The sequence below is a fragment of the Chanodichthys erythropterus genome, chromosome 4 (assembly GCF_024489055.1).
Source record: "Chanodichthys erythropterus isolate Z2021 chromosome 4, ASM2448905v1, whole genome shotgun sequence".
NCBI lineage: Eukaryota > Metazoa > Chordata > Actinopteri > Cypriniformes > Xenocyprididae > Chanodichthys > Chanodichthys erythropterus.
In genome coordinates this window covers 14,676,675-14,699,731 of record NC_090224.1, presented here as the reverse complement: position 1 = coordinate 14,699,731, position 23,057 = coordinate 14,676,675, and the positions used below count along the sequence as shown (strand labels likewise).

General features: G+C 36.4%; 2 protein-coding genes across 3 annotated transcripts in view; both read right to left on the bottom strand.

Annotated features, from left to right (window-relative positions):
• The window catches only part of msraa (methionine sulfoxide reductase Aa), an 86,229-nt gene extending 80,633 nt beyond the window's left edge, over positions 1-5,596 (bottom strand). Inside the window, exon 1 of the mRNA XM_067383166.1 lies at positions 5,305-5,596. Coding sequence (XP_067239267.1) covers positions 5,305-5,440 — 136 coding nt within the window. The 5' untranslated portion in view covers positions 5,441-5,596. The remainder of the gene's footprint in view (positions 1-5,304) is intronic.
• A 7,266-nt stretch (positions 5,597-12,862) lies between these two features.
• The window catches only part of ift172 (intraflagellar transport 172), a 36,501-nt gene continuing 26,306 nt past the window's right edge, over positions 12,863-23,057 (bottom strand). For both annotated transcript variants that reach the window (XM_067384222.1, XM_067384223.1), the window contains exons 38-48: positions 22,948-23,011; positions 20,493-20,579; positions 20,284-20,400; positions 20,036-20,146; positions 19,806-19,925; positions 17,600-17,695; positions 17,236-17,295; positions 15,165-15,263; positions 14,915-15,068; positions 13,605-13,696; positions 12,863-13,303 (exon numbers count right to left, since the gene is read on the bottom strand). In XM_067384222.1, coding sequence (XP_067240323.1) covers positions 13,214-13,303; positions 13,605-13,696; positions 14,915-15,068; positions 15,165-15,263; positions 17,236-17,295; positions 17,600-17,695; positions 19,806-19,925; positions 20,036-20,146; positions 20,284-20,400; positions 20,493-20,579; positions 22,948-23,011 — 1,090 coding nt within the window. In that variant the 3' untranslated portion in view covers positions 12,863-13,213. The remainder of the gene's footprint in view (positions 13,304-13,604; positions 13,697-14,914; positions 15,069-15,164; positions 15,264-17,235; positions 17,296-17,599; positions 17,696-19,805; positions 19,926-20,035; positions 20,147-20,283; positions 20,401-20,492; positions 20,580-22,947; positions 23,012-23,057) is intronic.

Sequence of the window (23,057 nt, the reverse complement as noted above, 5' to 3'; positions counted from 1 at the left end):
GTTTAAAAGGATAGTTCACCCAAAAATGAAAATTTGATGCTTATCTGCTTACCCCCAGTGCATCCAAGATGTAGGTGACTTTTTTTCTTCAGTCAAACGCAAATTATGATTTTTAACTGCAACCGCTGCCGTCTGTCAGTCAAATAATAGCAGTAGATGGGAACTTCAACTATAACAGTAAATAAAACTTGCTTAGACAAATCAAAATTAAAACCTGCGGCTCGTGACGACACAATGTCCTAAGACATGAAACGATCGGTTTGTGCGAGAAACCGAAACTTATTTATATAATTTTTTACCTCTAATACACCACTATGTCCAACTTCATTCAGCTTCCTGTTAGTGAGGTCAAAAAACGCGTTCTGGTGACGGAAGTGATGTCTCGCCCATATACTTCAATGAGCGCGAGACATCACTTCCGTTGTCAGAGCGCGATCAGACCTCACTAGCCGGAAGCTGAACGAAGTTGGACATAGTGGTGTATTAGAGGTAAAAAATTATATAAATAAGTTTCGGTTTCTCGCACAAACCGATCGTTTCGTGTCTTAGGACATCAATGTGCCGTCACGAGCCGCAGGGTTTAATTTGGATTTGTCTAAGCAAGTTTTATTTACTGTTATAGTTGAAGTTCCCATCTACTGCTATTATTTGACTGACAGACGGCAGCGGTTGCAGTTAAAAATCATAATTTGCATTCGACTGAAGAAAAAAAGTCATCTACATCTTGGATGCCCTGGGGGTAAGCAGATAAACATCAAATTTTCATTTTTGGGTGAACTATCCCTTTAAGCAATGTATGAACATGTTCACAACATTCGTATTAGAGAAGTATTTTTTCTTAATCGACTATCAATCCACTATTCAAATTTCACAATTAATTTTCTTTGCATCTTTTCCTGGCAACAATGATATATACTTTTAAAGTGAATCAATATATTTGGCTGTTGTTAAGGTCAAGCATCCCACTGGATGAAAAACATGGAATTTTTTTGGTCTGTGTGTGTGTGTTAATTCAAATGTCACAAGAAAAAAAAAAATGAAATATTCATGTATAATTGCAAATGTCTGTTATAATGTGCCTGGGTAGAAGTTAAATTCTGTGTAATTGTGGGTGACACTTAAAGGGTTAGTTCACCCCAAACTTTTAAATTCTGTCATCATTTACTCACCCTCATGTCATTTCAAACTCAGTTCAATTCAATTCACATTTATTTGTAGCGCTTTTCACAATACATATCATTTAAAAGCAGCTTTCAAGGTGACTCTGTGCAAGTTATGTAATTTTAGGAATGTACATTATACAAATCATGCAGTTAGCTAACAATTTATTAATTTAAACAGTGTAATCATTTAAAGTCCGCGTGAACCGGAAGTTGCAAACAACTTTTCTCCAGTGCTGTGATGTATTTCCAAGTGAAACGGAATATTGAACAGAGAGCAGAGTTTTACTTTAGCGCTCCTCCTCTCCATCTCTCGCTCATAGCAGACTAACGGTTGCAGGGGAGTGGTTTAAAGGGTTAGTTCAAAATTCTGTCATTTATTACTCATCCTCGTGTCGTTCCAGATTCGTAAGACCTTCGTTCATCTTCAGAACACAAATTAAGATATTTTTGATGAAGTCTGAGAGGTTCCTGTTTCTCCATAGAGATCCAACACAACTACCACTCCAAGGTCCAGAAAGGTAGGAAAAACATCATTAAAGTACTCCATGTGACTCCAATGGTTAAAACTCAAGTGCTTTGTTTGTGTAAAAAAAAAACATAATTTACCATTTTACTTAAAAAATATTGATCTGCAATGTGCATTCACGAGAACTTCACAAAACATTAGTGTTGTGTTCAGACTCGCACATCAACTCAACGCACATTCACGAATCACGAGTGTTCGCGAGAGCATCACCAAGCATGCGTGTTGTATTCAGACTCGCATGTCAAAAACGCACAAGTGTTCACGAGAGCACCACGACGCATGCGTTTTGTGTTCAGACTCGCACGTCAAAAACGCACATTTGCAAGTGTTCACGAGAGCACCACGACGCATGCGTTTTGTGTTCAGACTCGCACGTCAACTCAACGCACAAGTGTTCACGAGAGCATCACGACGCATGCGTTTTGTATTTAGACTCGCACGTCAAATACGCACATTCGCAAGTGTTCACGAGAGCTTCACGACACATGCGTTTTATGTTCAGACTCGCACGTCAACTCGACGCACAAGTGTTCACGAGAGCTTCACAACGCATGCATTTTATGTTCAGACTCGCACATCAACTCAATGCACAAGTGTTCATGAGAGCTTCACGATGCATGCGTTTTGTGTTCAGACTCGCACGTCAAAAACGCACATTCGCAAGTGTTCACGAGAGCTTCACGACGCATGCGTTTTGTGTTCAGACTCGCATGTCAACTCAACGCACAAGTGTTCACGAGAGCTTCACGACGCATGCGTTTTGTGTTCAGACTCGCACGTCAAAAACGCACATTCGCAAGTGTTCACAAGAGCACCACGACGAATGCGTTTTGTGTTCAGACTCGCACGTCAACTCAACACACATGCGCAAGTGTTCACGAGAGCATCACAACGTATGTGTTTTGTGTTGACGCGAGAACTGACATTGTTACCTGAACAACCTTGGATAATATTATTTTGTAAATAAAGTGGTAAATTATGTTGTTGTTTTTTTTTGCACAAACAAATCACTCATGTCGCTTCATAAAATTGAGGTTAAACCACTGGAGTCACATGGAGTACATTAATGATGCGTTTCCTACCTTTCTGGACCTTGGAGTGGTAAGTGTGTTAGATCTCTATGAAGAGACAGAAACCTCTCAGACTTCATCAAAAATCTCTTAATTTGTATTCAGAAGATGAACGAAGGGCTTACGGATATGGAATGACATGAGGGTGAGTAATAAATGGCAGAATTCTCATTTTTGGTTTAAGGCCTGTACAAACCTGTGTTTTTTCCAACTGTGGAACTCAAAAGAAGATATATTCAGGAATGCTGGTGTCCAAAACAACATGATTGGACCCCATTGAAAAAAAAAAAGGTTTTTCCAAACTATAGTCTTTTGTGTTCCAAAAGTCATATAGATTTGGAATGACATGAGGGGGAGTAAATTATTGTAGAATTTCAATTTTGGGTGAACAATCCTGTTAAGTACAAAGTATTTTTTAGAGATACAATAAAGTTGCATGTTAATCAGCATATCTGAATGATTTCTGAAGGATCAAGTGACACAGACCGGAGTTGCCAATGCATCTCACAGGAATAAATTACATTTTAAAAATATATTAAAATAGAAAACATTGCAATAATATTGCACAGTATTACTGCTTTGTTGAGCATAAGTGATTTGTTTCAAAAACATTAAGAAGTCTTAATTTCAAACTCACAAACAAATCACAACAACAACAAAAAATTATTCACATACTCACAAACAAATCACTAGTTTTTAAGAAATATTTAAAAGCAATGTCAAGAACAAGGGAGGGGATATTTGTGCATATTAATAAAAAAGATATATATATATATATAAAATTACAATCCCTCTCCAAAAGAAGTCCACACCAACTACATAACTTGTAAGAACTGAAGCAGTTCCCTCAGCACATGAGCTAAGCGCCCACAAAGTTTTTTGTACAAGCTGCTCGTGTTCAAAGAGACATCGCGATGCCCTAAGCTCTGATCTCATTCTTCCATCTGTTCTGTGGTCTGTAACCTTCAACCAGGTTCATTACATCTTCAAAGCAAGACACGCGTGTGTCAGTGTTGCAGAGTGTTACCTGGCAACCTTCCATCTCCGCGGTGGAGTCCCGTTGCCAAGGGGAAGCCTTGAGAGGCGAACGCTGATAATCAGTTCACTGCAGTCTGAAGGGGTGGATCCCTGCACGGGCACGCTTCATGCCATTGCACTGAACGCCAATGTGAGTCGCATGTCAAACAGCCTGCGGATGCTCCTGAGAGCCAGGCGTTGCAGACACATTATTATTATTATTATTATACGCATTAACTTGTAGGCATAGTTACAACAATAACCTATCATCAGCTACTCTAAAGATTCCTTTACAACTTAAATAAGTCCAATTTAAATGAATGCAAAGGCAGTATGTGCAAAAATTGGGAAGGAAAGGTCCACTTGGACCTGCTGCTGGGAAGACGGGAGAAGGTGTATGGCTATAGCCCAGGGCTGGAAACCAGAAAATTGCTAATTCGACCTCCAAAAGAAACAAGCCTTGTGTTATCACTATTGTGCCCTTGAGCAAGACAAGTGATGTGCTCCAAAAGGGATAGTTTTCCCAAAAATGAAAATTCTGCTGTTGTTACGCCTACCCATATGCTGCTATTTTTCAGTGGAACACAAAAGAATAATTGTAAAATAAAGTACATGCTCCAAATGTGTTCCAAGCCAAATAAAATATGCTATAGGTTTGGAATAACGAGAGGGTGTGTAAATAATGGAGGGTCAATTTTTGTGTAAACTAACCTTTTGAACTGTCCCCTTTAATAACTGCACCCACATTATCCATTTCACTTTGGATAAAAGTGTGCTAAATACTATTTCTAACTAGATGTTTTATTTTCCGATTAAATGATGTCACTTAAACGGCGTGATTTAGGATTCGTAGCATGCCTCCTGTTCCCATCAGAGCTCTTCACCCTACTTGAAGCAGCATTTCCATTTTTATGTAAGAGCCTGAGTCAGCTGTTCTGCTCCACTGCAAGTGTGCTTTTTATTGCCCTTTACTACCCCGTACTCTTGCCTCTGAGGAAAAAGATATTGAATATTTAATACCAGGAGTGTTGGAGATATTACTCAGTAAAAAAACGACTTACTTTGAAAACATTTTGCTTCACCTAAATGGTACTCTAAAGAGAAAAATGGATAAAAATGAAAAAGAGTAAAGAGGCTGAGTAAGATGTATTGAATGATGCTGCAATAGGGTGTCCATAAAACATATGAGCTGACTATTGAGTAGGCAAATACGAATAAATAATGTTGTTTGCTAATACTCTCTATCTGGATGTCTAGAATAAACAAGATGACGATTAGATGTTACTGTAGCACTGCGCATGCGCGTCGCACAGATCCAGGGAAAACAAAACAAAGCCCCCCCGTTTCCTCGATTACAGAAGACCTATCATAGATTTCTTTTGCACACGTAAGCTTAGGCTGCATTTCCGTCACCTATAACATTGTATCACATCGCGACTTAAAACCTTACGTCGCTGCCTTTGTTTGACAGCTGATAGCCGCGTTAGCACGTGAACTGAGAAAGTCAGACAAATTCACAACAACATACCTGACACTTTAATGCTCTGCTCCCTTCCAGGTAGCGCTTCCTCCGGAGATGGCATTCGCACTTTGGAGGACATATCTCCCATTCTACTTTGGATAAAATGCCGCCAAACTAACCGCACGGAAGTCCGCGCGACCATGAGCACAAACACACCGCACGCGATGCACTTGTGTAACGATGGCACAAGCGCGTGCTCGTTACTTAACTGTTATAAAAGTAAATAAGTATGCTCTTATCAAATGCTTAACCGTTTTAACCCAATGCTAAAACTACTCAGACGTACTGCTGTGTTTGAGGACATTGCTTAGTTATTAAAAACATCTCATGATCTTGGATTAGCCTAGCTATGTTCTTTTTAATAAAAAGTGGTTGGCTAAAGCTACTCGTTTGTGTTGACACTTTTTTGTTTTTAATATATAATATTTGTTATGGATCCGTGGTGTGACAATTATGTTTAATAGCCTAGTACAAAATGTGAGCTTATAAAATGCTATTAAAATATAAGTCACACCATAGGCTTCAAAACGTATCCATATATTGTATATAATATTCAAAATGCTCATATTTATTTGTGCTGATCATGTGCTTGTGTCAGTTACTGCAAGTTTATAATCTTTGATTATGTGTTACAATTGCTTTAAATTGAAGTTATCAGTAGGGAATGTAGTGTTTTTTCTTTATATATATATATTCAAAATGCTCATATTTATTTGTGCTGATCATGTGCTTGTGTCAGTTACTGCAAGTTTATAATCTTTGATTATGTGTTACAATTGCTTTAAATTGAAGTTATCAGTAGGGAATGTAGTGTTTTTTCTTTATATATATATATTCAAAATGCTCATATTTATTTGTGCTGATCATGTGCTTGTGTCAGTTACTGCAAGTTTATAATCTTTGATTATGTGTTGCAATTGCTTTAAATTGAAGTTATCAGTAGCATTAGTACTAGGAATGTAGTGTTTATTGTTGAAATGAGTTTTTCACGCGCTCACTTTGTCAATTTAGGATGTATTCATTAATAGAGAAGGTGTTTAAATGTCAAATAATATTAACTGTAGCCTATATAGCAAAATAATCTAACATCATAGACACAAACAGAACACTGAGTAGACATTTCTTTGTTTAATGAGGCCGTTGAAGGTGTCTGTCTGCGAGCACTCAGAGACAGTGTCTTTATCCATGTGTCGTCAGCATAAGGGTGGATTGAAAAGCTTTACCATCTGGAGTTCACTGCGTGTCGAATGTGTTTGTTCGAGACACGCGTGTGGCAGACGACAGTCCTCTAAACTGCAACACAAGAGGGGATCAGGAGACCTCTGCTGACCTCGAAGCAGTTGCAGGGACGGATAGGGTACTTCGCATACAATGCATGAGAAACTGCAACGTTAGATAGAACCAGAAACAACGTCGTTTGAGTGGATATAGGCTATATTGGACAAAACTTGTCATTATTTTCACGTTTGTCATGTAGGCCTAACAACCAGTAAGCAATTTTGCGTTTAAAAGACGTCTAATAGCAGTCCAAACATAGCCTTGACGCCTAGGCTAAAACAAGGCAAAATTTGGTCTGTCAGTGAAAATTTAATAGACGTCAAACCATAGCCTATCAGTTACAACATGACAAAAGAAATGAAAACACTTTGTAATCACTGTTGAATTTGCTTACATGATGGAATATCATACATCTCGCGAGTTATTTTCGCTAAAACGACATGTAAACAAATTCAAGGTTATTTTGGCTAGCATTGGTTTACGCATAGCCAGACTATATCAGGTCTATAGCTAACCGAGACGGTGAAAATGACGGCTATTGCTTGCTAGGAATCGCCATTTTAGGGTGTTTTAAGTTAACTAACTAAAATTCGGACTGCGAGAGACGAATTACCGATCAAATGTCCTTTAAAAGGTTCGACCCCATGAATAATTCGTACACTGAGTGAAATACAGGCCTGCTTATAAACAAGCCAGGCTGTTGTAGTAGGTGACTGGTTTACATCACTAACCAAATGAGAACTATCAGTGATTTGGAGTCGGTGGAAACGTTTTCGTGTACCAATAAAATGAGGAAAGGATGAAGATAAATCATTGTTCGACAATAAATCAATGCGGCATGAGGGATGAGCGTGTGTGGGGGATGGGACTCAACGCGCAGATGACAGGCCATATGGAGTCGGCCTTCTTTTTTGGACACAATTTGATGAACTAATACTTTCTAAGGGCTTATCGTGGTGTTAACCAAATATTTATTTCACGTGAAAATGTTTACGTCGAAGAATAAACAGTCAATGGTGTCATGGCGCATGTACGATGACCTTATTTCTTCAAGAGACTTGAGGTTTATTTGCAAGTACGCATTCCATAAGAGCATTACATTACAATAATAATAAAAAAAATCAAATCAAACTTAAATTAAAAACGTATGTTTCGATTAGTTTGAGTCAAACTCAAACTGCACTTGTGCATCAAGAAATGAATAAAAAGGAAAACGTGCATTTTTTAGAAATCACGAATATGAAATAAAACCAAACCGCGCATCAATGAAAAGTGCAGAAACTATTTTCCAAACGGCTAATGTTTAGTAAGCCGACAGATGCCACCTCTTTCCACCAGAGTATAATCCTCTCTGAAGGGAAGGGAACAGAGGAGCAGGACGGAGAGCTTCAGTGTGTGTGATAAACTGGGCTGCTCTCCTCCTCTCTGTCAGATCGCGCTCTGCATCACACCATTTCACATGATGACCGACTCTGCTTACGAGCACCGAAGCCTTCTGCTCTGGCTATTTGCTTCTAACATGCATTTTTCTGCTTTTCTTTTTCGTTTAATCTTGAAGAAATCCGAGTGATGCAACACTGTAATCGGAAATGATTTATGTCGCATCCAACAGCATCAAGGTGCGCAAAAGCGTGCGGAACATTTGATGATTTTGGAATGACGCTCTTCTGCACCGACTGCCTTGTGGACATTTCCCCAAACTGGATATATGGACAATTATTATCTCGAGGGATAAAAACCTATTATTTATATCCTGCTTCGCAAGGTGTATTTGTGTAAGTTTTGATGAAATCGATGTGCAATGTTTTTTTTTTTTTTTTGTTTTTTTTAATCTTTAAATTGTTAATGTCTTGTTTTACTAAAGCATGTTTCTTTTTTCCTTCTTATAGCTCATATGACAGCAGACTGTAAATGCATTGAGGTGCCACTGTATCAAATTATGTCAGGCTATATTAATAGGTTCTTTGATTTTCAGACTGAATGGACGTCACTGAATGGATCGCCTAATTAAAATCCAATTCGCGGGGAATTTTCCTTTCTGTGTATATGGTGCAAGGTCGGCTTTGACAAGTGGTCCCCTCCACTTTTTTCCCAATATTTAGTTTACCCCCTTCTGATGCAGGTGCTTTCAACTGCCCCCACCTTCTAACATATACCCCGCCCGACCCCCCACACGAGGCGGCGGTGTCTCTAGTCCCACAGTTTCCCCCTTCTTTCTTACCTCTGCTGCATTTTGCATGAGCTATCTAGGTCATTAGCATTTTAGCGTATGCAAGACTTGACAAAGCTGGTGAGGAGCCAGATGGGCCCTCTACTATTTTTTATATCTCATGGGAGTTGAGCAAGGGACCAACTGCATGCAGCAAGCCACTGAGCGCTTTCTTTTTATTGCCATCACTCGGGCCTTATGTTGCACCAACACATGATGGAGAGATGCGCACCGCGTCCTGTGGAAATAACGCGCTCGTGCCATTCGAAAAATAGGTAATGTAATACCTGGGAACGCTTGTTTGATATATTATGTGTGTGTTGATGCACAGATGCTTTAAGAATGCAATGCTGGATGCTGATGCTACACAAGTCGGAGGAGGAGGACGTAGACATTTTGGTGCAACATCGTTGCTGGCATAGCTACTAGTTGTGCGATTCTCAACATTGTGGTTGAAAACAGGCCTGCTTTTCTTCGTGTTCACAGCGGACCTTGATTTAAATGTCCATACAATTAAGGCACGCGGTGAATGCCAAGAGAGATGGCAAATATCATCGATGACTGTTTTTATAACAGAACGACGCAGACAGTGTCCGTGTTTGCAATGCATGACAGTTCTTATTTTCTTTCGCTCGTTTTTTGTGAGAGCGCGCGCGCGCTCTTGTGTGTGTGTGTGTGTGTGTGTGGAGGTGAACCGACGCATCAATGCGGCCAAACTGATCTTTAATATTTCATTGCGTTCTTCCATAATTTTGTGTTGCGCATACGTGCGTATCCTTGAATATTATGAAGAATCATTATGAGCATAAGAGTTCAAAACACTAACAATTAACTTTGAGGTCTGATGAACCGTCCTTTTGGTATTTGCCTGTTTTAGAGGACGCTTTTAAAATCCAGAAATGCCACATTTAGCACACGATGCCTTCAGGAGAAGATGAAGAATATAATGTGGGTAGAAAAGTTGTGAGGCCTATGACAACCAGTTTAAACAGATCACATTACGAACCGTTCCGGATTTCTTGAACACTTAAAGCGACAGAAGTGGGTCCTCAGAGTGACACTTGTCATGTGTCCTCATTCTAAAAGGCACAGAAAATATTACGCATGTACGTTTGTATCGTATCCTTGATACTGTAAATATTTTAGTTTGTCAATAAAAGCACATATTCACGAAGCAAACATTCATTTCTTTTTTTTTTTCACGCAATATTTGCCACTTCATATTTCGATTTATCAGAACACACACTTTTTATCTATCTGTCTACACTTATATTTACAAAAAAAAAAAAAAAAGAATGATGCTCAGTAATTACGATGCAGGCCGCGAGCTGTGTAATTTAGAGACGAAGTTTAAGCGATATTTGATAGAAATTCACAAAGACGTTCACAATTTCTACAGAATAAACTTATTATTTGGCGTTGAAAAGATAGAAGATACATGCCTGATTCCATATAGAATACTTTGAAGTCCCACTAATAACTTTTATTCCTCAGGTTCTACAAAATCTTACGGATGCTTTAAAAGAATCCAGCAATCAAAACATTGATCTGAAGAATATAATGCAACACCGAGAACGTTTTAAAGAACCAGACAAGAACAGCAAACATCATGGTTCTGTGCTGAATTTAGGAGGACCATTGAAAAGCCTTTATATCACGCTTCTAATGGTCTATATCATGGAAACTGAAGCGGGTTTCGATTACATACTCCGGCATTTCACGTTATAGTCGCCTTAAACATGCCATTAATCACAACTCTTGACATAATATTTAATCTTCACTCAATATGAAATGTTCATTTTTAGAGATAGCTAAATCCCAAATAGTGTTTCATCATTGTTTTCCTAGTAACCGCGAACCTCTTTTCAAGGTCATTTAGCTAATGGCTGCTTTTGCAAATGTGGGCCTATATGCTTTTGCCAAATGATTTGGTAACACTTTATTTTAAGGTGACGTAGTTACACGTTACTGCATGTACTTACTATAGTAATAACAGTAAAATATGCAATTACAAGTAACTAAACCTAACCGTAACTCTATAGTAAATAGCCTAATATTATTCAGTACTTATTTGAGTAATTACAATGTAACTATACGTCACCTTAAAATAAAGTATAATGATTTTTATAATTAAATATGCAACTGAAACGGTTTTACGCGTATAGCTTATTCGCCAATGAAATATACTATCAAAGAAAACATGCTTTTGTTGCGTCATAAGAATTTGAATTTTACTTTAGTCGAATAATGATTTTCGTCCACGAAGTTATAATCAAGGTTAACATTGTGTATCATTTCAGTTAGAGGTTTAAATATTATTAAAGCGCCAATAAACCTCAGAATAGAACGTGCAGGCCTTCTTCCTGTTCTATAGCAAACCTTCGTCCGTTTACAAATTAAGCGTTCGGGCAATTCAAGCTAATAAATGGAGATAATCAAGATGTAATTTTATAAACCACACGTGCATTACTTGTCTGCCTAGGCTGCAGTTTTCATTTCAAAGGTTCAGGGAAAAAGAAAGATGCGCACACGGGCGGTTTGCGTGTCATAAATGGCTTCATATTACTGGAGGTGAATGATGTAGCTAACCTCGAACTAGTGCACTAAAATGGTTAAAGACATCGCAGAAGAGAACAATTAGAAATTATGCAGAACACCGAATTTTCTGCCTTTTAGCATCAGCCTTTTCTAAGAAGCGAACCGTGTGTGGCCTTGTCGAAAATGTTATATCCTTTAAAGGGTATTTAAGGACACTGCATAATGTCAGATCAACCTCATTAGGCAGAGGTGTAGCCTACATTAGCATATTTCATCAAAGGAATATTTAGGTCGCAGATTAAATTCAGACAGCTGCCCCTGTGTTTTTAATCAGCGAGTTGGTAATTTTTGTAAATGTTGATTCTTGAAGGACGAGGGGACACAGTAGTGTGACACAAAAGGAAGTTATTTCAATGGGATTTGTTTGGGTGGATTTAAATAAAAGTTATTGGATGTTGGTATTTATTTAATGAGATGAGCAAAACTGTCAGGTAAGACTACACTTGTGGCAAATAAAAACAACGTTGGTGCCTGTTCTGGGTGCAATTTAGCCTACAACTATTTTAAAGGAACTCGAGTTTTAAAGATTTTTAAACACCTGCTAAATTACTAAAATATAAACGTAATTTTTGAAGCACACTCTGTCGAGGTTCATCTGGCACAACGCAAATTAATTATCAGTAAAAAAATATCATAAATCATAACTAAAGCACTATATTTTTGTGATATGGGCTATAATAAAAAGATTCATAATGACAGGCTTCATAACGCGTTTGCAGGTAAAAATTCGCGCCTTTTACTTGTAATGTAACCTAAAGAAACGTTTGAAAACAACGTAGAAACACACGTATAGAATTATAGAGAATAAGAATATGTTCTTTAACCTGCATGACTACCCATGGTCTGACCCCCTTAAATCATTCCTAAGTTCTTCCATTTCTTTTCTGTCTTTTTATACAAGCGATGCAACTAAGCACCATCAGTGTAATGATCCATCCAGTTATATAATTGAAATCAAAACCACCCACAAGTTCACTAATTTCTTTGATGCTTTTACATATTAAAATATTCGTATAAATATGCCTCGAGGTTTAATGCGTTTTTATAGAACAAAGATCTGGCTCGAAATAAAAAGGAATGCTCCACGTTATTACATCATGAGAACTGAAATTGTACCAGGCCACGAGTGTGAGTGTGTGTGTGTGTGTGTGTGTGTCACCCCCAACACCTTATGGTGTCCACAAGGTGGCGTTGTTTGACAGGTGACTATCAATTATCATAAACCAGCTGATCATTACAAATAAAATGTAAATACACTAGTGAATGCCACTGAGTTTGGAATTATTATATTAAAAGTATAAGGCACAACAGGCATATAGCCTTCAGAAAGCTTAGAATGTTATCACACCTAAGTTTAACAAGAATTCTGATTCATTAAATATGGACAATGTTATTTTTATTTCATTTGAATATTAATTTTATATCTCTTCATACAAACGTCCATGAGAACACTGACAATCTTTATAATATATTTGTTTTTTATTTAGTCTTTAAATATGAAAATATCCAACTCATATGAACTAATGGAATATGTATACTAGTTACAGATTATATTCAAATGAAGACATATTTCTGTAGTCAAGCAAATTTAACACACACATTAAATGACCTTCAGGCACTGACCTTATGATACTTTAGATATATATATATATTTAAAAAAAAAAAAAAAAGGCCAGGGAATGATGACCGAGAAGTGAACATTGCCTTTGGATAAGAGAATGAAAAAGGCTGATTAAATGTTTAAGCAGAGCAGCTGGGAGGCGAATGCAAGGAAGTGAAGAACAAGATGACGACAGATAGAGAAATAGATACTGTGCACCTTCCCCGAACTTAGTGGAAGGAATATCCAGCTGATGGGAGACCTCCACACCACTGTGTGATAAATTTCAGCACATCTTGACATTCTGGACTGTGAGTTGTCTAAAGGGTGAAACAAAAACAACCAATCATGATCAAAGCACCGCAGGCGACCCCAGGCAGGATGGATGGGAAAAAAACAGTGTAATGCAAAAATTGCAAATGCACCCACAAGGATAAAAAAATGATGATGAAATGCATCGAAAGAGAGCATTTACATTTACTTCAACACAACACATGCTAATAAATTCACTCCTGGGAGTTAACTTTTGATCAAGAGAGCATATTAATTATAAATCAAACGATTACAGTGTGATTGAAGACTAATTGTGAAAGCTCAAAGGTAACAATGACTAACTTGTACCTTTGTAGCCATCAAGAATTTATTCCAGTCATCTTTGTTTGCTGCCATCCCTGGTCTTTTGAACTCGATTTTGTTGCGCAGGACAGGGTAACCTGTGTTCCAAATAAAAAGAAGAAAAATTAAAAATTGTTCATGTTAGATTAGTTCACTTCAGAAATAAAAATTCCTGATAATTTACTCACCCCCATGTCATCCAAGATGTTCATGTCTTTTCTTCAGTCGAAAATAAATTAAGGTTTTTGATAAAAAAAATTCAGGAATTTTTCTCCATATAGTGGACTTCAATGGTTTTCAATGGGTTGAAGGTCCAAACTGCAGTTTTATTGCAGCTTCAAAGGGCTCTGCATGATCCCAGTTGAGGAATAAGGGTCTTACGTAGCAAAATGATAGTTCATTTTCTAAAAAAATAAAATAAAAAATGATATACTTTTTAACCACAAATGCTCGTCTTGCTCTGCGATACACCACGCATTATTTAATTACATTGGAAAGGTCAAGCATGACGTAGGCGGAAGTACTGCGGTAGGGCGAAAAACTCCATCTCATTTTCTCCTCCAACTTCAAAATCTTCCAACATCGTTGTTTTACATTGTTTTTTTTGTAAAGGCCGTTTGACTTAGTCTCTGCACATTCGGTTTGTAGACACTGAATCGGTACTTCTGTGAGCTTTCAAACGTGATTGTGTAATGCGTGGCACATCACAGAACACGTTTTGCTACACAAGACCCTTATTTCTCAACTGGGATCGTGTAGAGCCCTTTGAAGCTGCACTGAAACTTCAACCCATTGGTCCCTGTTGAAGTCCACTATATGGAGAAAAATCCTGGAATGTTTTCCTCAAAAACCTTAATTTCTTTTCGACTGAAGAAAGAAAGACATAAACATCATAGATGATGTGGGGTGAGTAAATTATCAGGAAATTTTAATTCTGAAGTGAACTAATCCTTTAATTCTACTCTTAAAGGGAGCTTGTTTAAAGGGATAGTTCACCCAAAAATGAAAAATCTGTCATCATTTACTTTCACTCTTTTTTAAAGAAAGTTTCAACTGTTTTTGTCCAAAGTCTAAAACAACACTCATTGTATTGGACAAAAAAAACACAAAAGACATTTCTCAAAATATCTTCTTTTGAGTTCCACAGAAGAAAGAAAGTCATACAGGTTTGGAAGGACAAAAGAGAGAATAAAAGATGACAAAATGTTCATTTTTTTAAAGCAGTTTCCAAACAATTTAAAGGAAACATTGATCCAAGTCTCCTTGCACATACTGTCACCATCACACTGAACCATCTTTTGTGCAGACTGCCTCACCTGTGACGACGCAAGGTAAGGACCGGATGCCAGTGCCGGCAGCCACTAGGGAGGCTTCATATGTGCCCCTCTCATCCTTCGGAAGCACCTGCTCCACTCGCTGATCCATGGACACAGTCAGAACCCATTCCCTAATCTCCTCCCTCTTCTCCACCTGGAACACAGCCAATGGGAAGTGTTTGCTCAAAGAGTCAAAAAAAAAGAAGTAAAATACATAAGTGGCAGTGCAGTTTTTGAGGCGAAGGCTTACGGTAACATGTAGCTTCGAAGGTATGGGGACCTCAAATGGAATATCTGTATCCTGGAAGTCTGTGTGATCTAAAGCATCCAATGTGCCCTCATCAATGCCCTGGAAATTTATAACAATTACAGAAATTAAATGAGACCACTTAAAGGAAAAAAAATATATATATATTAATTTAAAGTTTGGGATCAGATTTTTTTAAAGATATTTTGAAAGAAGTTTCACCAAGGCTGTATTTATTTAATCAAAAATAAAGTAAAAACATAAATACTGTGAAATATTACTTATATATTATATATATACTATATATATATATTATATATATATATATATATATATATATATATATATATATATATATATATATATATATATATATATATATATATATATATATATATATATATATATATATATATATATATATATATATATATATATACTTTTATTACTTTATTATATATAATTACTTTATTCCTGTTACTATATATATATATATATATATATATATATATATATATATATATATATATATATATATATATATATATATATATATATATAGTAACAGGAATAAAGTAATTTATTCCTGTAATGGCAAAGCTGAAGTTTTAACATCACTACTCAGGTCTTCAGTGTCACATGATCTGTAAAAAATCATCTCAATATGCTGATTTGCTGCTCAAGAAACATTTCTTATTATTAATGCTGAAAAAAGTTGCTTATTATTTTTGTGGAAACTGTGATACATTTTTCCCCAAGATTCTCTGATGAATAGAAATTTCAAAAGAACAGCATATATTTGAAATATAAATCTTTTATAACAATATATGGCGACATTCTGTCAGTTTTTGGGATCGACAACCGCATTTACTTACAGGTGTGAGTCTCAAAATGTCAGTTCACAAAGCAACTTACAGTAACATCTTGAATGCTGTCTGTATGAACGCGAGTCAAGCCCATATTATCTTACCAGTAACCATAGCGACAGTGACCAAAGTAATATCAAAGGTGGCCACGTCCATAAAACTGAAAAGACTTATCACATTTGCCACGACAAGAGTCCAATCAAGCCGTGAGTTCATCTGTCAAATCTTCATTAACTGAAAGCACCTTTTATATCTGGGTGAACAGAGGATCATTTGAGTCAGGCGTAGAACACAAAATAGACAGGAGCAGAACAGTGACTAGTTCTAGAACCTTAAGACATCACACGGCTCAAATCTCTGTCGCTGTAAGTTATCGTAACCACACATGAAAACCTGCAACACATGGCAGACATGCGTCTCTCACGCACTGTATGATGTGACGGACGACTAGTTGTCCAGTCCGGTTCAGTTAACACAGCGCCAGTTTTCCAAGAATGCGGTTGTGAGTCCAGAAAATTTGGGGGTGTGAGTTTGGTAACAGAATCCTGTGTTCACTCTCGTGAATAACTGAACTGTGTGTGAATTTATCTGTACTGAGGAACCGTATTCTGCTGCCGTCTTTACTGTTACTTTTGATCAACTTAAAGGGATACTTCACCTAAAAATGAAAATTTTGTCATTATTTACTCACCCTTAAGTTGTAATCTGAGTTTCTTTCTTCTGTTGAACACAAAAGAAGATATTTTAAAGAATGTTGGTGATCATAGTTGATGGCACCCATTGACTTTCATAGTAGGAAAAAAAAATATTATGGAAGTCAATGGCTACTGTCTGGTTAACAACATTCTTTAAAATATCTTCTTTTGTGTTCAAGAGAAGAAAGAACTCATTCAGATTTGGAACAACTTGAGGGTGAGTAAATAATGACAGAATTTTCATTTTTGGGTGAACTATCCCTTTAATGCAACCTTGCGTAATAAAATAATTATTTTCTTTCAAAATAAAAATGTCCCTTACTTGCCCCTGAACACATTTCACTGACTAACTGGGGCAGCAAGACCTTTGCAAGCGATTTGTAAAGTTTAGATTTGTTTCATACCAACTAAGAGGCTGGTGGCACAACTGATGGTTTGCGTTCTCTGTAGCCTACAGTCTCATTTGAAAGATACTCATCAGACTGCACACACAAGCAAAAGTCTTTTACTTACATCAGCCAAATCCAAGAAGCGGTTGAGGAAGATAAAAGCCATGTTCTCCCATCCCACAGCCTGCATGAGAAATATTCATAAATGACACACAGGACTGAAACAGCTCAAATTAAAAATGAAAAGTTTAAGAAATATTTAAAAGAACTCCAGAAAAAGGACACATTGCTGCTTCGTCTTCAGAACGCGAGGCAACTCTAACTGCTTTGCGAATCAAATTATTCACACTTGCTGTGAGCTCTTACTGGAGCAAACAGAGGAGAATTAAGCCAATTTCCCAGGGCTCTTAGCTGCCCTCCTGTCTCACATGAATAGTTGAAGCAGCTATGCGAGTGTGTGTTTGGAGCTGGGCTCACTGTGAGTTCACCTTGGCAGCCAGGCCAGCCTCATAAAAGGCCTTGTCAGCTGGAATGAGCTCGGTGTGCCTCAGGAGAGAGACGGACAACTTGGCCGCTACAGAACTCTGTAGACAAGTAAACATGTATGCAAAATTACAGTGACAGATAACATAAAAGAGAATTGTTTTGGATGTTAAAATACAATTTTATTCAAAAGTTTATTGTGCCTGAGTCAATGGAAACTTTTTTTGAAAACAGTAAAAAAAAAAAAATTGTTGACACTGAAATTACATACTTGAAAATCATTATGAAAAGGCATTTAGAACATAAAGTTTAATATTTTTCTAGGGCTGTCAATCAATTAAAAATTTTAATCTAATTATTTACATACTCTGTGATTAATTAATCTAAATTAATCGCATACATAATTTTTTGCTGTGAAAGTATTAAATATTTCAAATCAAATGAATCAATGCAGGGTTTTTCCTGGGTCAAAAATGGTCTTCGGTGGTGACAGACATGGTCATCCACACAAACATTAAAAAGTGCCCTACCCACGTGATCTGCGAGCCTGATACTAAAAATAAAGTACCCGTCACTGTCACTGTAACTCTTTCTTGCCCTCTTTGCAAAAAAAAAAAAAAAAAAAAAGATTTTATAGCTTTGTAAGAGAAGATGCTTTTTTGCTAAACCTGAAAAGTATTAAAAAGTAGCAATTAGAAGTTATATTAACTAATAATATAATTTTCTACCATATGAATGCACCTATCTAACAACAACTTGCTTTGTTCTGGTTTCACCTCACTCCAGTCTAAACTAACTGATTTTATAGGTAGGCCTAATTTACTACACATTGTCATTTAAATAACCTGAAAATATTGTGGATTATTAAGGCTAATTTTACTAACCACTCTTGCTAAATGGGGTAAGCAGACTTATATTCTCATTTCAGAGTTGTTCGAGTAAATGATTCATTATAGACCGTGTGGACAGATCAGTTGTTGTCATGATTCATTAAAATAATTCTGTTCAAATGAGTCATTAGGTCGCAAATTGGACATTAGCGGACATTGACACGTTGCGTGCGAATCACGACTGTTATTAGGACATCACAAAACATTTGTCAACACAGAAAACACTTCACCACTGGATAGGATTTTCTTTTTGTTTACTGAAAGTGTGGTTTATGTCAGCTGCACGTGCAGGGCGCCTTTCAGAGAAGATTTTAAACACTATTCACACCCAGCGGTTACTCAGGAAAAATATTCTCCGAATGCGCCTCGTGAAACATGGATTCGGTCTTACGAACTTTTAGCATCGTGTCACTTGATTTAGATTATTATGTGTGAGGTAGAGAGAGTGCAAAGACGGTGCTTACTTTGAAGACAGAGAGCGCTCGCGCGCACGAGGGAGGAGCTCTGCTCGTTCTGTCCGTCAGCGCAGCAGTCGACTCCCTCCTTCATTTTACAGTCGAATGGTGGCTAGAACGGCTCCAGGTTCAAAGGTCAATACGGAATGGATTAATCTGCGTTATTTTTTTTAACGCGTTATTTTTTTTTCAGATTAATTAATCGAAATTAACGTGTTATTTTGACAGCACTATATTTTTCTAAATAAAATAATGTGGGACAGGACTTTATTTTATCCATTGACATTTGCTTGGATGTGAAAAATAGGCTATGAAATTACTGGTTAATATTTTTCCTCTCCCTATAGCCATTTTAACATCAGCAGAAAAGTTGATGCAATTTTTTGGATGAAAAAAAAATCTAGAAAAAAAAAGCACTGATGATCATGCACAAAAAGACCAGATAAATTTATTTAGAAAGTAGTCAAATTTCTAGTAATGCAAATATCACATGGTCTGTATATACACTACTGTTCAAATGATTTTTTGATGTTTTTCAAAGAAGTCTCTAATTCTCACCAAGGATGCATTTATTTGATCAAAAATGCACTAAAACAGATATTCTCAAACATCATTACAATTGAAAAAAATATATATATATTTTCATATCATTTAACATTTTGTAACATTATAAATGCCTTTACTGTCACTTTGATCAATTTAATGCATCCTTACTGAAAAAAAGTGTAAATATCATTAAAAGAAATCTTACAGACCCCAAACTTTTGAACAGTAGTGATTCAAAAGGGTTTTATGTGGTATCAAAATGCATATACAATACCATTTGCACATAATAAAGATCTGCTTGAAGTATGTACTGTACACACCAGCTGGTCAATGCCTTTGGCTGCAGAGCGGGTTGCATAATAGTGAGTAACCAGCAGCATCTGCTCAAACTCCTCATGAGCTGGAGAATTAGCTTCTGAAGACTTGGTCAGGTTTTCACACTGCACAGTAAAGAGATACAGTAAGATTCACTATTTCCCACTTGAATATCGAATCAATACTGACTAAATAATCTCCCAAGTGTAAGCTGCCATAGTAACCCAAAGCTCACCAGCAGCAGAAGGACGTCCCTCAGATCTGCCCACATCCGATAAGCTTCCGCACAATCCCGGTCCCTTAGGCTCATCAGCTCCAGGAACATCCGCTTGTAGATGTTGAAGTTCTGTAAGATAGGAAAGAAGATGTTGCTGAGGAAAGATAAAATACTATATGCTTAGCTTGAGGGGACATTTAAACACTCTCTGCTTTTTTTCTTTTCTTTTTTTTTACAATTAATTTAAAATGCATAACTGTATGTACCTGTGAATAAGCTGGCACACCGTGCTGGGCGTACAGGTCGAGCACTTTCTCTGCCTCACCCTCTTTGATCAGGTGAGTGGCGTATAGGGCAATGTACTTGTGCAGGATCTTAAAATTCTGTTGGAGAAGGGAAAGGCAGATACTCTGTGAAAATGATGCCATATCTCCATACTAACATGTCTGGGATGGCAGGACAGATGAATTGGTACCTGTTTTGAGGCTGTATCAATACATTTCTCCCACTGTCCTCTCTCAGCATACATGTCCAGGGCAGCCACCACATCTACTCCAACCAACTGATTGAAAGATAAAGGAAAACTGTTAGGACAAATTAATATCTAATTAAAGCTATTAATAAATAAATAAAACTATTACTAATAATATTAAAATATAAATAACATGCACAAATATATTATATATTAATATGAATAAAATACTAACACAATAATTGTTAATTATAATAATGACTATTATTATTGTTGCTATTATTAATAATAATAATAATGATGACTAAAAAATAAAGAAAAATTATCAGGACAGATTAAGTTTTAAAATAATTAAAATTATTACCTATTTCTACTAATCTTACAAACAATAAGTTTCAAATATTTTATTTTTAACCCTCTGGTCCTCTTCGTTTAGGGGTCACATTTGGCTCCTTCGCAGTCAAAAGTGACTGAAGCCTTGAAATGTAACCTTTTTCAGGAAAACCAATGTAATATATTTTTGTTCAATAATATTTTTGATTACTATTTAAATTTTTGAGGGTATTTTATGATACTATGCAATATTTATAAATTTTTTATTAGATATTTGTCCGCACTGAAAATAATACACAATTTTTTTCTAATATATTTTTTAATTATTTTTCAATTAAAGCAGTATTTTTAAAATAGAGACAAGGCACGTAAAAACAAATTTTTTGAATGTAGATTAGTGCCATTTGGTGGGAGTAAAAAAAAAGATAATCTTATGTAATGCCATGGTGTAACCACTAGATTCCTATCAGTTTGTTAAGTTGTGATGTAAGGAACGCCATTTTTGGGTCCAAGCCTCGACTCGTTTCACTTGAGAATGCCATCGCGACGGCCGTTTATGAGTGCTATTTCTTCATATTAAACGTTTAACATTTTAAAAAGTTAGAAATTTAATATACTTACAGTCTACACAACAGTCTCCGTGCTCACAGCGTCACAAACATTAATATTTTAATGATTTATAAATGATGAATCACTGTCTGGCCATCTGGGATTTTGATATGGAGATAAAGGTTATGATTATAATTTTTTTGATAGTATTACACCACATTGTGTGTGTATTGTAGCATTGTTTGTTGTTTTCTTGTGGTATGAGATAGAGCGTTTGGACCCGGAAGCGCTTTCGCGTGACGTCAGACTTAACAACCGTATATAGTTCAATATAAAGTGGCTTATAAATTGTCTAGTGTCTTTTAGACATAAATACTTATATTTATTAAGTTGTGGGTTTGGATTTATACTTAGACATTCTCAAAGACTACTTTTTGTCAAGGTTAAATATTTTTTTTTTAAATAATGTTGATTTGAAGTGTCACTTTTTGCATTAATTTTACTACAGTCAAACCTGAACACAGAAGAGGACATTTTGTTACACATAAAATTTAAGAAAAATTTAAGAAAAAAAAGATGTTTTATCACAGCTTAATAAATCTGGGTCTGATCTGATTTCTGAGTCCTTTTGACATGTAGTATTATTATTATTATTATGATTAATAATAATAATAATAATAATAATATCCCTTTAAAAAAATGCCTCTCATTGCTTATCACTAAAAATCAAAAAGGTTGTTCTCATTAATACACAATACAGTATGTGATATAGAACCTTCTTGACTAGACATTTTATTATTTACGTGTACATTTAACTAGTTTCCTCTAACATTCTGTCTTTCTTTTCCATTAAAATCCCTGACCTGCATCATTCAGTGACAGTGAATGTAACTAAACTGCCAGTAAAGCATTGCAATGAGAGGCAAGCGCTCACATCAGTTTGATGACTCATATCTGTTATTCTAAACTGAATCAAGCCAATCATCTCCATTTTTCTCCCCTCACAACAATAACTGAAAACAATGAAGTACCAGAGCGGAGGAGCTGCAGTCTGCGGTTTTGTGTTATGCCCATTTAATGCATTCTTTAACCTTAACTTTCTATTGCTAGGAAATAGATTTTATTTGTTCGAACTTAAACAGGATTCTGACAGCTAGTAGTTCCCAGACATTTTGAGCCATGCTGCTCATGTGGGCGGCATGAGTTCGATTAACAATACTGTTCTCATTCACTTTCCCAAGGAGGTCTGCGATACCTGGAGAAAGCTATCTGGTAGCTTTCTCATTTATCTCAATGGCAAGTAACAAGGTCTTTGGCAAAACAATATAATGATATATTCATATTTATATGCTGCTTGCAATCATTTTTTTATTTTATATCTACGTTTGATGCTACTTCACATGCTTTTTGCATCCATTATGGTGTAGTTCCATGATCTACCAGCAGGCTAATTGACTCATGCTAAACAGTCAAGCCTTGACCCCCTTGCTCTCTCCCAATCATTAAATTCCTATCTATAATATATCTATCAATAAAAGTGGCAAAAAGACAGATTAATCTGATAAAGTGAACTTACAGAGTCAACTTTGCCTTGATTTTTCAAGTGTTCTTTGTAACGTTTGTCCACATATTCTTCTAGCCTGTGAAGAGAGGAAACATCACAAAAACTCATTAATGGCAAACTCT